Raw genomic sequence first — 16,564 nt, 5'->3', positions numbered from 1 at the left:
TGCGTGAATGGCTTGTTTTATTTGAGTTAAATTTTCTTGACTTGTTCCTACTTATTCTCATAGCACAGTTTGTTTGATGATACACTACAGAACTGGGACCACAACCACGACAAGAAGCATATGCTTAAGTGATGTGGAGGAGATCACATAAGAAGGAAGACAGATGAGACAGAGAGAAGACATATGCGATTGATGAATTTTGTGATGTTGCAGGGATTGATGAAGAAGTTGACGAACTTCCAAAGGTATATCTCTTGGCCAAATCTCTAGTTACAGAGATCATGATGCTTTGAAAAGACTTAATTGCTTTGTTCTTTTTTTAAACTAGAAAATGGTCGATCATGATTACGTGGAGTATAACAACTCTTCCATAACGAGTTCCTGTCAGGCTCACTCTCCATGGCTCTCTGCTTAACATCATTTCCCCTTTATAAGTCTGGTGCAAGAAGCTTGACGTCAGAGAAGGCAAGGCGTCGTGCTGTGGAGATGCGAATCGTGGTGTGGTGCAGCACTAGGAGATAGATCTTTAGGTTCTAAAATTTTAGGTGTAGCTTTGGAAGGTGAAGAACACTTGGCATCAGATAGATCTTCAAGACACTTGTACTCCACTATTATCATCTTGGTGGTCATGGCGATGATAGTGAAGACTTAGCTTTAGGTTTAGCTATAGGTTTATGTTTTGGTTTAGTTATGGTTTAGATTTTTGGTTTTGTTTTTGGTTATTTAGTAAACAATTTCGATATATACAATTTTAAAATATTTTTTATTTTTTTTTATAATTTTTTTTATTTTCTATCTACACTACCACATCAATCATTATATGCTATTATAAGTTATATAATTGCATAAATAACAAAACGCTATTGAAATAATACATTAAAATAGCATACAAAAAATGCTATCCAAAGTGCTCGAGAAAAGATTGCGGGGAAGATACAGCGTTCGCGATAACGCTGTGTTATCTTTTAATAGCGTTTTCGTCATGCTATATATGAGACGTTTTCTTGTAGGAGTGCTTGAACTTGACGGCTCTACATGAGAAAGTTGGAGGCCGTAAGCTTAGTGACATTTGTCATGTTGAGATTCAAGAGTTTTGGTTCAGCTGATACCACAATGGTTTCATTAGATGAAGTTGACATTGATTTGTTACGATGAGGAAGAAGAAGAATGGGTGGGAGAGAAACAGATTTTGAGTTTGTCGGCTAGAGTTTGATTTATGGATCAATGCTCGGATACCATATAGGTTTATGGAACTGAATAATCTTATTAGTATGTGCAATACACGTATATATACTGAATACAGAAGGTATACTAGATCTAGATGAATGACTATACTACCCTTTCTACATACATACTCTATACCTCAAACCCTATCACCGATGGATTCGCGAGCTTAGGCTCAATAAATGTAACTAAGTAGAATACCAAACCCATATTAGAGTGACCCTATATCATAATCAGAACACAATGAAATCTCCGTGATGTCTAGTGCTACATGGTGGAAACATATTCATAAATAACAATAAACATCCTTCTTAGCATTTTATTTTATTTTCACCAGTTGTCATTAAAACTACTGATTTGGAAAAACACAACACAGCTTTTGTTTTTCAAGGTAAGAAAAGTTCAACTGTGTATTATTGTCTTTGTGATAATCGATTAGCTAACCAACGTTCAAATCATCTATGTACACCATGAAAATATACTTATTTTCAAATACAAGTGCATTTGCATATATTTCATAAAAGGGAAGAAGATTGGACGTGGTATTAATATACGTACAGAATAGTAAAGTATGGGGGCCAGACATATTTGTTGCGAACTGGAAATGATAGAGACAACCAGTCTCACTGGGAAGTGGGGTTTTAAGCCCATGTTAGCTATGTTTTGTTGTTGCTCTTCCAACTTTCATTTTCAAATTTACAATCAATCTATCTTCACACTTTATACTAATTTATTATTCATGTCTTCAAATAGCAACAAAACAGTCTCAATTCATTTATAGTTTTATTTCATTTTATATTTTTCTATACTACACAATAGGCCTGGGACGGATCGGATATCCGGGCAATTTTAAGGTATCCGGATCCGGATCCTTATCCGGCAGATCCATAATTTTACTATCCTTATCCGGATCTGGGGTTCTCGGATATCCGGGTGTCGGATATCCTTGCAAAAATTGTAATATCCGGCGGATATCCGGATCCGGATTTGGATCCTTAATATAAATAAAAAATAATATTAATATATATAAAATATTAACAATAATTTAAAAATAAAAATATATATAATGTTTTTAATTATTTCTAAGTATAATATTACAAAATTTACATAAATTTATATATACTATTATAAAAATGAAAATATATTAAATAAAATTAATTTTTATATATAAGTATTACTATTTTTGAAATATTTATTAATAAAACTTACGGATCCGAATATCCGGACTAGAAAATTAAGATATCCGGATCCGGATTGGCTTTGACGGATCCAACATTTTACTATCCGGATCCGGATTCGGCCCCTCCGGATATCCGGATTTTCGGATCTGATCCGGATCGAATCTCGGATCAAATCCGGATCTCGGATAAAAGTCTCAGGCCTACTACACAGAAAGTTCATATTTGATATATTAAAATACTGTAACTCTGTTGTCCACATGCGTAGAGATGTGCTTAAACTCGTTTGTCAAAACCAAGACAACAATCTCTCTTTGACCGACTTAATTTACAGTTATATGTCAATACTTATATAGTTATAATGCTAATAGAAAATAGTTAACTCATTGTATGGATCAAGAGGAAATATACAAAGATATATAAACGAGTTCAGTCTTGAACAAACATATATATCATAGTTTAACAAAACTGAGGGGGCCGATCCGAGGATCACGCCTTGGTTAAATTAAAACTGTGAGCTGAATCTTATTCTGCCTATGTAAAATATTTTTCTATAGGAGCATGTGTTGCGTGTGAGGTTTCTTGAGCATGTACAAGATGAATAATATTTGTTATTACGATCTAAATTGTTGTATCACATTTGATTACTTTTGGTTGAAGATATCACACTTGAATTTTGAAGTAGCAATATATGATATGCAAACACAAAGATAAAATTATATTTGTATTGCCACAGCAAATTATTCAGTAATATTTGGTTTCTGAGTTTATAAATCGAGTGATAGTGGACAATATTCAAGCGTGAAGACGAAGATCCATTGGCACATGACACATAATTGTTTACCTTGTTAAAAAATTTATCAAATATACTAACATTTTTCCATTTTATAAGCCTTTAAGAAAACTATTTTATACGTATTTTTTTGGTCTGCTCCAACTTGCGTTGAAACTCGGTATAAAACGATGTTGGACTGCTCCAACTTCCAATCCTGCTAAGTTCAACCGAAAGTTGTGATTCATACACAATGTTAAATAAAGTAAAATGAAAAAGATCTCTTGTGCACGTTATCTGATTATATATAGAAAGAGTAACTTATTAAGATATAATACATAATTATACCCTAATTGATTTATTAAATTTATGGCTGCCGTGGAATATTCAACAATCAGATTTTCTATCAATCTTTCTATAAAAAGTCATACAAGTTTTGTTTTTCAACTATAAGAATTTGAAATTACGAATGTTATTTTAATTTCATTTTATACAATACTTATAAATTAACAATAAATTTGATATTATGAAAAATGGACAATTTAAACAAAAAAAAAATAATTAACAAAGGATAATTAAGGGGATGGGGAAGTAAAATGTATTATTAAGGAAAGTAAAAAAGAAAAAGAGAAAACAATAATAAAAAGGACTGTTCTCTTCTCTCTCAGTGCTCGTACGTTCTTCTTCTTCCTCATTCGAGTCTCGTTCATTCACCACTTTCGATATCGACAGCGACAAAAAGGAGAGAAAGGTGATTCTCGTGGTAGCTTCCACCTCGCCTTTCAATTCGCCAATCGAATCCATTCTTAGTTCCTCGATTCTAGTTTCTGCCCTAGGGATTCTATCGTTTCGTTTCGTTTCTGATTCACGAACGTTCTTTTGAATCTACAGAATCGCTGAGTTTAGTTGTTGCTGGTGGTGTTACTCTGAAAGAGAGAGATGGATACTGTTTCACGGCGGCCTTTAGAGATTTCTCGGTGATGCAAGGCGGAGGAGGGGTTTATTGTTTGAGCTAAAGGTCGGGTCTTTAGGCACTGGATGAGTTTTGATTTTCGTATAGAGTCTCTAGTGTAGGTGTAAAGATAATCTGTTTTTAAAGGGCTATTCTTCTTCTACTTTTAGGTTAACCAAAGGCTGAAGGAAGATAGAGGCGAGTGATTATGCAGATGTTGAAAGCATTCCTTCCTGTAGCTCAGGAGGAAACTTTTTCTTCCTCCCTATCCAGGTAGGCAACTTTCTATGTATTCACCAAATACTCTTACAGCTTCTTTGAGTCCTTCCTTTCGTTTGTCATACTCATTGCCCAAATATGTGCAGGAAAATGGATATGGACGATCCAGAGAAGGCAATGTCTACGGTTGCTCAGCTCATAGAGCAACTCCACACCAAAACATCTTCTCCGCAAGACAAAGAGCTCACGACAGCTCGTCTACTTGGTATTGCCAAAAGCAGAAAGGAGGCAAGGAGGCTGATTGGTTCGTATCCCCAAGCTATGCCTTTGTTCATTTCCATGCTTAGAAATGGGACGGCTTTGGCCAAAGTCAACGTCGCTTCTATCTTTTGTGTTTTATGCAAAGACAAGGACTTGCGACTCAAAGTGCTTCTAGGAGGATGCATCCCTCCGTTGCTCTCGGTTTTGAAGTCTGGAACCATTGATACTAGGAAAGCAGCGGCAGAGGCTATTTATGAGGTTTCTTCTGCTGGAATTTCCGATGATCACATTGGCATGAAGATATTTATTACAGAAGGTGTGGTGCCAACTTTGTGGGATCAACTTAGCTTGAAAGGAAACCAGGATAGAGTGGTTGAAGGGTACGTTACAGGAGCTTTGAGGAATCTTTGTGGTGTGGATAATGGTTATTGGAGAGTGGTACTTGAGGGTAGTGGTGTAGACATAGTCGTGTCTCTTTTGTCATCTGACAATCCTAATTCTCAAGCAAATGCTGCTTCTCTCCTGGCTCGTCTTGTGCTGTCCTTTTGCGATATTATCCAGAAAATATTAAATTCTGAAGTAGTCAAGTCTCTGGTACAGCTTTTGGAACAGATAAATGATACCAAAGTCCGTGCTAGTGCAGCAGATGCTTTGGAAGCTCTTTCATCAAGATCCGATGAAGCTAAGAAATGCGTTAAAGATGCAGGAGGTGTTAATGCTCTCATTGGAGCCATTGTTGCTCCATCGAAAGAGTGTATGCAGGGAGAAAATGGACAAGCTTTACAAGAACATGCAACTGGAGCGTTGGCGAATGTGTTTGGTGGGATGAGCCATTTAATTATATATCTTGGAGAAGTATCACAATCCCCTCGTCTAACGGAACCAATTGGTGATGTAATTGGAGCTCTTGCCTATGCTCTAATGATTTTCAAACAAACAGAGAGTTCAGAGAAGATATTTGATCCAAGAGTGATAGAGAGCATTTTGGTGAAATTACTAAAGCCTCTTGACACAAAGTTAATCCAAGAGCGGATCTTGGAGGCTATGGCGAGTTTGTACGGAAACAGCAGTCTATCGTGTTACCTAGATGATGCAGAAGCTAAAAGAGTCCTGATCGCTCTCATAACTATGGCTTCTGCTGATGTACGAGAGCATCTAATAGCTTTCTTGTCTCGCTTATGCCATGACAAGGTTGGAATTTGGGAGGCAGTTGGAAAGAGAGAAGGAATCCAATTATTTATATCATTTCTAGGTTTGTCTAGTGAGCAACACCAAGAGTATGCTGTTGAAATGTTGGAAATTCTGACGGCTCAGATCGATGATAGTAAATGGGCTGTAACAGCAGCTGGGGGGATTCCTCCACTTGTCCAGTTGCTTGAGACTGGATCTCAGAAGGCCAAGGAAGATGCTTCCCGCATACTCTGGAATTTATGCTGTCACAGTGAGGAAATCCGCGATTGTGTTGAAAGAGCTGGTGGTATTCCAGCATTCCTGTGGCTACTGAAGACTGGTGGATTGAATTCCCAGGAAACCTCTGCAAAGACACTTTTGAAGCTTGTCCGGACAGCTGATCCTGCTACAATTAATCAGTTGTTGGCTTTACTTCTGGGAGATGATCCTGCTTCAAAGGTTCATGTAATACAAGTACTGGGTCATGTGCTCTCAAAAGCTTCACAAGAAGATATTGTTCATAAAGGGTGTGCCGCTAACAAAGCACTGCGGTCCCTTGTCCAGTCCCTGACATCTTCCAGGGAAGAAACAAAGGAGCATACAGCTTCAGTTTTAGCTGATCTATTCAGCTCAAAACAAGATATATGTGACCATCTTGAAACTGATGACATCATTAATCCCTGGATCAAGCTCCTTACAAGCAACTCTCAGAATGTGGCTAAACAGGTGGCTAGGGCTTTGGACGCACTGTCCCGCCCGGTGAAGAAAAATTCTAATAAAAAGAAGGCTTACATTGCAGAAGGAGATCTTAAGGCACTCATAAAATTGGCGAAGGACTCTTCCATAGAGTCTGCAGAAAACGCAGTATCTGCCCTGGCAAATCTTCTGTCTGATCCGGATATCGCTGCAGAAGCACTAGCTGAAGATGTTGTTTCAGCTTTCACAAGAATCCTGGCTGATGGATCTTCAGAGGGTAAGAGAAATGCATCCCGGGCACTTCATCAGTTACTTAAGAACTTTCCAGTTTGTGATGTGCTAAAGGGAAGTGCTCAGTGCCGTTTTGCTATACTTTCACTCGTTGATTCTCTAAAATCAGTAGATATGGATAGCCCAGACGCTTTCGACGTATTAGAAGTAGTTGCAGTTTTGGCAAGGGCTAAGAATGGGGTGAATTTCTCTTACCCCCCATTGACTGCCCTTTCTGAAGTGCCATCAAGCCTGGAAACCCTTGTGCAATGCCTTTCTGAAGGCCGTACTCTTGTGCAAGATAAGGCAATAGAAATATTGTCCAGGCTTTGCTGTGATCAACAATTTCTGATCAGTGAACTTATAGTTTCAAGACCCAAGTCAATTGGGGTTTTGGCTGATAGAATAGTAAATGCATCCAGTTTAGAAGTGAGAGTTGGGGGGACAGCTCTGCTCTTATGTGCTACGAAAGAAAAGAAGCAGCTGATAACGGAGGCACTTGATCAGTCTGGTTTCTCAAAACTCTTGTTACGTGCCCTAGTAGATATGATAAAGGACAATTCTAAATGCTATTCTATAGAAACTGAAGTCCTGACACCGAAAGGTTTTATGGAAAAAAATGTTTTCCAGGATACAGGTGGTTTTTATTTTCCTGATCCAGCTAAAATCTTGGGTGGCACAGTGGCGTTGTGGCTGCTATGCTTACTCACTTCCGTTGATGCTAATTCAAAGCTCATTGTCGTAGAAGCTGGCGGACTTGAGGTTCTCTTTGCGAAGCTTGCTAGGCATACTTCCAGTCCTCAGGTAAATGTTTCTGTTCGGACACAAATTAATATATTGTTCCTCATGTTTATTACTGATGGACTCATGGGTATGCCTTTGTTGGCAATGAAAGAAAAACTTCTGAGTTTGGTTGTACAACTTGTGGATCGAAGTTTTGGCCTTAAAGCCGTCTGATAGTTCACAGGTTTCTGTTACAGACTTACAGTCAGATTTCAGAAGTGATCCATTCTTTATATCGTTTCAGACTTGTCTCATGCACAATTTGTGCATCTTGGCGTTGAATCACTCTTTTAGTTTCACTTGGGTTTGACATGATTCTTACGTTTTTGGGCAAAGATGTCTTGTACGAATTTTCTCCCTTATAGTAATCTTAAGCTAAATTGTTTTTTCCAGGCTGAGTTTGAGGATACTGAAGGCATTTGGATTAGCGCTCTCCTCCTGGCTATCATGTTCCAGAATGACAACGTTTCCTCGTCTTCAACAACGATGCAGATCATTCCAACACTTGGACTTTTGCTAAGATCTGATGAACTGATAGATCGGTATTTCGCTGCCCACGCAATGGCTAGTCTTGTTTGTACTAAGAACAGAGGAATAAATCTGACAATTGCAAACTCAGGTGCTATTTCTGGGATTATAAACCTTCTTGGCTATGTAGAGTCAGAGATTCTCAACTTGGTTGCTTTGGCAAATGAATTTTCTCTGGTGAAAGAGCCTGATCAAGTCATTCTTCAACACCTTTTTGAAATTGAAGATGTGAGGCTTGGCTCCACCGCACGCAAATCTATCCCGCTGCTTGTAGATCTCTTAAGGCCAATTCCAGATAGGCCGGGAGCCCCTCAATTTGCCGTCCAAACCCTGATTCGCATTGCTGACGGAAGTGACGCAAATAAATTACTAATGGCTGAAGCTGGAGCTGTGGAAGCTTTAACGAAATACCTTTCTCTAAGCCCTCAAGATTCAATGGAGCGCACCATATCTGAATTGCTTAGAGTATTATTTAGCAACCACGAGCTCAGACAAAACGAAGTAGCACTTAATTCCTTGAATCAGCTAATAGCAGTACTTCGTTTGGGGTCAAGAAGTGCAAGATACAGCGCCGCTGGGGCTCTGAATGAACTCTTTGATGCTGAAAGCATAAGAAATTCTGAAATAGCCCACCAGGCTGCTCAACCATTGATGGACATGCTCGGTACTGTATCAGAGACTGAGCAAGAGGTAGCTCTCTCTGCACTGATTAAATTAAGTTCAGGAAATACTTCGAATACAGCTCTTCTGATTGACGTGGAAGGAAGTCTGCTGGAAAACGTGAACAAAATCTTATCATCTGCTTCTGCTTCAGAGGAGTTAAAGATAAATGCTGCCAAACTCTGTTCTGTTGTTTTCTTAAATAAAAACGTCAGAGCAAGTCCATCCGCCTCTGGATGCCTGAAGCCCCTGACAACACTTATGCAGTCTGAACGAAATGCAGCAGTTGAAGCAGCAGTATGTGCTATTAAGATATTATTGGATGACGAGCAACAGTTAGAAATCGCGGCAGGTCATGACATTCAGGAGCTTCTTGTTGGGTTGGTTTCCGGAACAAACTACAGGATTATCGAGGCTAGCTTATCAGCTCTGATTAAGCTGGGCAAAGACAGAGTACCACGGAAGTTGGACATGGTGGAAGCTGGAATAATTGATCGATGTCTTGAGCTACTACCTGGAGCCTCAAGTTCGTTATGTTCCTCTGTTGCAGAGCTGTTTCGAATTTTAACAAATAGTGGAGTAATCGCCAAAAGACCCGATGTTACAAAAACTGTAGAGCCTCTTTTCATGGTCTTGCTCAGATCAGACTTGACCTTATGGGGGCAACATAGCGCCTTACAAGCACTTGTAAACATTTTGGAAAAACAGCAAAGCCTTGAAGCTTTTAGTTTTACACCCAGTGAAGCCATCGTGCCTCTGATTTCGTTTTTGGAGTCTTCATCTCAAGCTATCCAGCAGCTTGGAGCAGAACTCCTGAGCCATTTTCTTACAATGGAAGATTTCCAGAAAGACATCACAACACAGAGTGCTGTTGTTCCTTTGGTTCGGCTTGCGGGAATTGGAATACTGAGCCTGCAGGAAACTGCAGTAAAGGCACTGGAGAAGATATCTGCTAGCTGGCCTAAGTCTGTTCTTGATGCTGGAGGTATATTCGAGCTATCCAAGGTTATTCTTCAGGAAGATCCTCAGCCACCTCTTGAGCTCTGGGAGTCAGCTGCTTTTGTTCTCTGCAATGTTCTGCAGTATGATGCAGAATGTTTTTTCAGAGTCGAACTACCAGTTTTAGTGAAGCTGTTGTTCTCGACAATTGAAAGCACAGTGATGCTGGCTCTTAAGGCATTGATGATTCATGAGAAGAACGATGCTTCAAGTACCGTACAAATGGCTGAGCTTGGCGCAATTAATGCATTACTGGACCTCCTGAGATCTCATCAATGCGAGGAAGAATCGGGAAGCTTACTTGAAGTAATATTTAACAACCCCAAGGTAAGAGAGTTAAAGTTATGCAAATATGCAATAGCACCACTCTCTCAATACCTGTTGGACCCTCAGACGAGATCAGAACCTGGTAGACTTCTTGCTGCTCTGGCACTTGGGGACCTTTCTCAGCAAGAAGGGCTTTCTAGATCCAGTGGCTCTGTTTCCGCTTGCCGGGCACTCATTAGCGTGCTAGAAGAACAACCAACGGAAGAAATGAAAGTGGTGGCCATCTGTGCGTTGCAGAATTTTGTGATGAATAGTAGAACAAATAGGCGAGCAGTTGCAGAGGCTGGTGGCATATTGTTAATTCAGGAGCTATTGCTTTCTTCTAATGCAGAAGTTTCTGGGCAGGCTGCACTGATGGTCAAGTTTTTGTTCTCCAACCATACACTACAAGAATATGTCTCGAATGAGCTTATAAGGTCATTAACAGGTATGCCTATAATCTTGTGTCCCTGTCACTCTCGCACTTAAGTGCTGGAGTTTCTCAGGGCCTTTGCTCCAGATTTATTTATATTCTGATGATTTTTATGCTCTTATCTTCAACTGTGGTTGAGCAGCTGCACTTGAAAGAGGCTTGTGGTCTACATCAACTATAAATATCGAAGTTTTGAGAACCCTAAATGTGATCTTCTCCAATTTTCCTAAGCTTCGCGCCTCAGAAGCTGCTACTTTCTGCATCCCTCATTTGGTCGGGGCGCTCAGATCTGGTGTTGAAGATGTCCAGGGATTAGTATTGGATATTCTCTACTTGCTAAGACACTCGTGGACGAATATGGCTATAGATGTTGCAAAATCTCAAGCCATGATTGCAGCTGAAGCAATTCCTGTCCTGCAGATGTTGATGAAAACATGCCCTCCTGTGTTCCACGACAAGGCAGACAGCTTATTGCATTGCTTACCAGGTTGCTTAACAGTAAACGTTATGCGTGCCAACAACTTAAAGCAGTCCATGGCAACCACAAACGCCTTTTGTCAATTGACCATAGGAAACTGCCCTCCACGCCAAACTAAGGTAAACCTTATTCATCCCTCGGAGACTATCTCCACCATTGCCAATAATGATTTGTTTGTACATTTCCTCTAGGTTGTGAGCAATCGCACTTCTCCTGAATGGAAAGAAAGCTTTACTTGGGCATTTGATGTTCCACCCAAAGGACAAAAGCTTCACATCATATGCAAGAGCAAAAGCACATTCGGGAAGGTAACATTGTAACACTGTCCAAGTTGCAGAGTTAATAGATCTGTCTATACGGTGTCTTAACTTGTACATTCATTGTCTGCAGACAACTCTGGGCCGTGTCACTATCCAAATCGACAAAGTCGTGATAGAAGGAGTTTACAACGGATCTCTAAGCTTGAATCATGACAACAGCAAAGATGCATCTTCCAGAACACTCGACATTGAGATTGCATGGTCCAATAGGACAACGGATGATACTCTTTGAGTGAAGAAAACAACTCCATCTTCACAAGCACAATGCATTTGGTCTAAGGGAAGGAAGACTTTATTATATCTAAGGCTCCCAATGGCTGAATTGTGGTAGTAGAAGAAAGGAAGCAAAGTATGCAGCAGATGTATAGCAAGCAATACGTGTATATTGGGTAATGAGTAAAACCGTGTGTGGAAAGGAACGTTGAAGAAGCAAAGAGCCGTGTGTGGAAAGGAACGTTGAAGAAGCAAAGAGTTCCTACGTAGCAAGAAACAGTCTTTGTATAGTTTATATCTCGCTTTCTTATTGTCTATGTATTGCCAGTTTGTTTATGAATCTCTTTCGCTCGGGGATCAACTAAGCAGCACGAAGTGCTCTGATTCCTGTAGCGATGTTTTAAGTTATTTCATGATTGGCACTTCTCTACTACCACTAGTTTCAGGTCAGGGAACTTGCAAATAGTCTTTTTAGCAGTCTGCACCTGCAATGAGATGATGAGAGGATTCGAGGATAACAAAGTAGCATCCAAACTCTTTCATAGGCAACTAAACAAACGCAACTGCCATGAAAATGTACACAAAGCATTGTCTTGTTGAGTTAAAACCCAAATCATATAAAGCTAATAGTGCGAGTTTCCAACATGGTAAAGAGAAACACTCAGGTTTACTTTGCTGCAGCAACCAATGCAGACCGGGCGTGAGTGAAAGTTGAAATGATAGCTCCAAGCTGCAGTTTATCGTTGCATCCAAAACTCAATCTGTACCTATAAACCCACAAAACGACTCCAAAATTAAAGACAATAAGCTAAACAGTCTCCATACTCCAGGCATTGACAAACAAAAAAAAAAACTAACTCGATGTCTGCCAAATCGTTGATCAGTTGAACTCTGACATTTGAAGGCATCTTGATCTTAAACACAAACCTGTTGGAGAAACAAAAGTTAGCTAGTTCAGAGACGCATAGTAGAAGCCGCAACCAAGTATGTCACTGCTTACATGGTAACCTCTCTGACGATATCAACAATGGCAAGTCCTTTTCTCGTCTTCATTTCTGATATTTCTGCAGAGAGCGAGAAGTAATAAACTATCATGAGTAAGTACCATGGAATCAAATGCTAAGAAAATAAAAATACCAATGATGTTCCACATACTTTTGTAGCTCTCAGCAAACGGTTCATTCAGAAGCCAGTGAGATATCTGCTCAATGTCCCTGGGTAGTGGGTTTCCAGTGCAGAGGTACACATCTTCCTCTGTGATTTTCTCTGACGCCATATGCGTTGACTGCCTCCCACACACATTAACCCGTTAGAAATGCTTCTTCTGTCAATTCACAATTGTGAACTAGGAGACGGAAGCAAAAGAAAATATCAACAAAACCTGCAAAATGTTCATGGCTTTCCTCATGTCTCCATTGCTCAGCCGTACAAGAGCCGCCAAACCACTCTCGCTTACATCAAGCCTAATCCAATTATAGAAAATGAAGCACAATTAGCAGAGAAAAAGGGTGGAGAAAACACACAACGAACAAATAGTAACTTTTAATCTCACCCTTCAGCTTCTATGACATGTTTAAGACGTTGACTCACATGAACAGGATCAAGAGGAGCAAATCTAAAACGGGTACATCTGGACTGTAAAGCTGGGATGATCTTATTGACATGGTTTCCGATGAGCGCGAACCTAGTACTCTTTGTGTATTTCTCAATCACTATCCAAATTTCAAAAAAAAGAAGCATGCTAAACATGTTAATTAATCCTCCCGTACTTAAACATAGAAAAGAAAACCGAGAGAGCTGTGAAGAATACAAGGTTTCACCTCTACGCAGGGCAAACTGAGCATCTTTTGTCATGGCATCTGCTTCATCCAGCAGAACCAACTTCACCGAAGACTTTCCTCTGCAATCATCAATTCAAATCTTTTTATTATCCACAACATGAAAAGTACATCTTATTACTCTTTCTACTCCAGCATGATACTACTACAGCTAAACATGGTTCAAGCCATCACAACGCACTTCATAATAATAAACAAACCACAAAAAATGGAGTCATAATGATAGGAAACTCAACAGTGAGAAGCTCTGAGTGCTAGCGAAATCTTGAATCTGCTGCCTCACAACATCAATCCCTCTATCATCCGAGGCGTTGAGTTCAAGAATCATATTACGGTACTTGGGTCCATACAGCTTCCGTGCAACAGCTAGAATGGTGGATGTTTTGCCAGTACCAGGTGGACCATACAACAGAAGATGCGGCAACTTGTTCTCATTGGTCAGCCTATCAACTGTTTAACAAAAAAAACAAAAAACAAAAAACAAAAGCTTCAGTAAGAAGCTAGTTTCTTAAACCCAACACAAAGGTCTTAGCTTTTCAATATAGAATCCTCAGGTACATTCAAAGGCAATCCATTTCTCTTGCGTAATTAGAAAAAGACTCAATTTTTAAAAACCCTAGGTGATGGAATTGGAAGGAGAGAGAGTGGTGGTTAAGTTCAATTACTTGTATCAACGATGTCGCGATGTGCTGCGACGTCGTCTAGCGATTGAGGTCTGTATTTTTCGACCCAAGGCGTCGTCTTGCTCTGCGGCGGAGCAACGAAACCGGCGACGTCTTTGCCCTTGTTACTCGGCTTGCGAGGGAGATTTTCGTCTACGTCAATGTCCATCGCCGATGTAGTCTCAGTCATCTTCGCTGTGGATTGGTTGGGAATCTCTCACTCAGCCGCTTCTTTTCACTCTTTCTCTCCCGCCAAGGTCTAGTTTTTGAGGTTTCCTTCCGCCATTGTTTGAGTCTACTCTACTGTCTTCGTTGTTGTAAATTACCTTTGAACCCTCGAGGAATGTTGGTTGTGTTGGGGCTAGTTTTGTAAAGTTACACTTCACTTTTTTTCTTTAAGAAAACCTCCATAGATTAATAATGTTATAATTTTGAAATTTTATTAATTTATACAGATATTAATTTACAAAAGTTTCTTTATTTAGATTTCTTCTTTTAAGATATATTTATTCTAAGATAATAAAAATATTAATTTTATTATATTATTTGGTGTATATAATAAATATTGCATATAAATTAAAAGTGGTTTTAGATATAATATTACTAAATCTATCGAACATATACTAAGTGTTAAGAAAATATAAAGATAATTCTATTATGAATATAAAATAAACAATATAATAATATATTCTTACTTATATAAAATGTGTATATATATATAAATTATTAATTTTAATGGAACCATATATTTACATAAAATTTTCTTAAAAAAAATATTATCTTAATATTTATCGATTTGTGTCATATTTTGAACCGGCTCCCGGCGAAATTTATTAATTTATATAAATTAATTTATCGAGTATTAATTTATAGAAGTTCTATACATTTTTATTCCTTAACTACATATGTATTCCTCGAGAACAACCGTCCCTAATTTAACTTGTATCAGAATGTATGGTGATGTCAAAGAGCCATATACAAAAATATTGGCTTTTGATTGGTGACATGCACTTGATTAGAGTTAAGTTAAGAATATAACTTAAAAATAATACCAATCATGAATAACTTTTTCATTTTTGAGTTAGCATTGTTATGTAATATATTTGAGTTACAATTTCGAGTTAATAATCAGTTTAGTAAAATTGATAACTAACGTGTTAACTCAACGTTAACAAAAGTACCATGTGTTAATGTTTGAGTTAGTATCTTTTTTTTGTTTTCTACAAATATTTTGTAATTATGTACGTTCACTTTTATTAATTAGTGAAATATCATTAATAATTTGATATAACTATTTACTTATTATTCGAATATTTTTACAAAATTTCTTAGTTTCCTTTAATTATTAATTTTTTAATTATTATTTCAAATTATGTTTGGTGATTCAACAATTTTATATACATAAAATGGTTTATATATGTGAGAGCTTAATATATCTAGGGCACTTTGTTCGTGGAAGGATTTCTGATATCTTGCATATTTCCATTGTTTTATCCATTCACCCATGTGTATTTTGATCACATAGACTAGGATTTAGCCATGTTTAGGTTGCATTTTGCATACATGAATCTTTATTAGGTATTGGAATACCACATGGAGTTCTTGGAGACATTTGAGTGCATTTGGAGCTCAAAAGAGGTGATAAAGGTGATCATTGGACGAGCAGTGCATGGGAACGACCTCACCGGAGCGACACCGTGAAGTCGCTGTGACACCCCTTCAGAGCGACTTGGCCAGAGCGACACCCCGATGTCGCTCGCGTTTTCATTGCTCGGAGGCACGAGAGCGACCTTACCAGAGCGACGCGGAGAAGTCGCTCGCATTTTCATTGCTCGGAGACACGAGAGCGACGTCTCGCAGCGACCCCTCCAGGTCGCTCCCGAAGCCTGGAGCGACCTCTCGGAGCGACTACTGGAGGTTGCTGCGCGCCTTTTGTTTGCTCGACTTCATGTTTACTCAAGGTCCTTTTGGTCATTTCATTATGCACGTTTTTACTTTCTAAACCTATGTTTTAAGTATCTTTTGTAAGCCATCAGGGGCATCTTATCTTTGATCTTTGAGAAATCCACCAAAAACCTCTTGAAAAAGTTCATCTCTTTGATTCATTTGATCATATGTTATCCTGTTGATTTCTAATCTATTATCTGTATTTCTCTACATGATGAATCTGAAATCCAATATGGGTTTAAGAGGAATCATGAAGAGTAGTGAGTAATCCACTCTTGAATTCATGGGTTAGGGAGATTAAGAGTGATTAGGCTAGATCTAGGATGTTATAGTGTAGATCCTTCTTATTCCTTGCTAGTAGAGTATTCATAATGCATCTTTTGAATTGACCTCTCAAAAGTTGATCTTTAGGCATTTCCCACCCACAAGGTGTTTGATGAAATGTCTGAGATAACTCTTCTAAGCTTTTAACATACTTTACCAAAGATATTTGTTGTTAAAGGTGTTAAGATATCCAATAGACTTGTTAGTAATGATTGCTTTCATATTATTCAACCAAAGACATTTGATGTTTGAAATATGTTAGTAAATGAACATTCATCTAGACATAGAGTTTGTTTAAGATTGTGTCTAAGCTTAAGGTTGATATTTTGAT

At 38.6% G+C, this 16,564-nt stretch overlaps 2 protein-coding genes across 4 annotated transcripts; one reads left to right on the top strand and one right to left on the bottom strand.

Annotated features, from left to right (window-relative positions):
• The first annotated feature begins 3,822 nt into the window (after positions 1 to 3,822).
• On the top strand, positions 3,823 to 11,886 carry LOC106299954. Of its 3 annotated transcripts, XR_001261929.1 has the most exons (9): positions 3,823 to 3,925; positions 4,066 to 4,192; positions 4,297 to 4,399; positions 4,492 to 7,546; positions 7,919 to 10,466; positions 10,594 to 11,048; positions 11,121 to 11,237; positions 11,320 to 11,665; positions 11,701 to 11,886. XR_001261929.1 is itself a non-coding variant. In XM_013735980.1 (8 exons), exons 3-8 carry the CDS (start codon positions 4,335 to 4,337, stop codon positions 11,479 to 11,481), a joined length of 6,402 nt encoding a protein of 2,133 aa, XP_013591434.1. In that variant the 5' UTR covers positions 3,823 to 3,925; positions 4,066 to 4,192; positions 4,297 to 4,334; the 3' UTR covers positions 11,482 to 11,886. The 3 variants fall into 3 exon arrangements, 2 of the variants coding, with proteins under 2 accessions (XP_013591434.1, XP_013591435.1); XM_013735980.1 differs by having other exon boundaries at positions 11,320 to 11,886; XM_013735981.1 differs by having other exon boundaries at positions 3,836 to 3,937; positions 11,320 to 11,886.
• Positions 11,887 to 11,985: 99 nt separating this feature from the next.
• LOC106299956 (replication factor C subunit 5) lies at positions 11,986 to 14,264 on the bottom strand. The gene is made up of 9 exons (XM_013735982.1): positions 13,966 to 14,264; positions 13,537 to 13,750; positions 13,283 to 13,362; positions 13,015 to 13,174; positions 12,844 to 12,925; positions 12,618 to 12,747; positions 12,463 to 12,526; positions 12,321 to 12,389; positions 11,986 to 12,229 (listed from the first exon to the last, which is right to left on the bottom strand). The coding sequence occupies exons 1-9, from the start codon at positions 14,150 to 14,152 to the stop codon at positions 12,130 to 12,132; spliced, it is 1,086 nt and encodes a 361-aa protein (XP_013591436.1). The 5' UTR covers positions 14,153 to 14,264; the 3' UTR covers positions 11,986 to 12,129.
• Between the last annotated feature and the right edge of the window lie 2,300 nt (positions 14,265 to 16,564).

Source organism: Brassica oleracea, chromosome C6 (assembly GCF_000695525.1).
Source record: "Brassica oleracea var. oleracea cultivar TO1000 chromosome C6, BOL, whole genome shotgun sequence".
Classification (NCBI taxonomy): domain Eukaryota; kingdom Viridiplantae; phylum Streptophyta; class Magnoliopsida; order Brassicales; family Brassicaceae; genus Brassica; species Brassica oleracea.
Note: the sequence above shows the minus strand (reverse complement) of the source record. Positions and strands in the feature narration are given on the sequence as shown.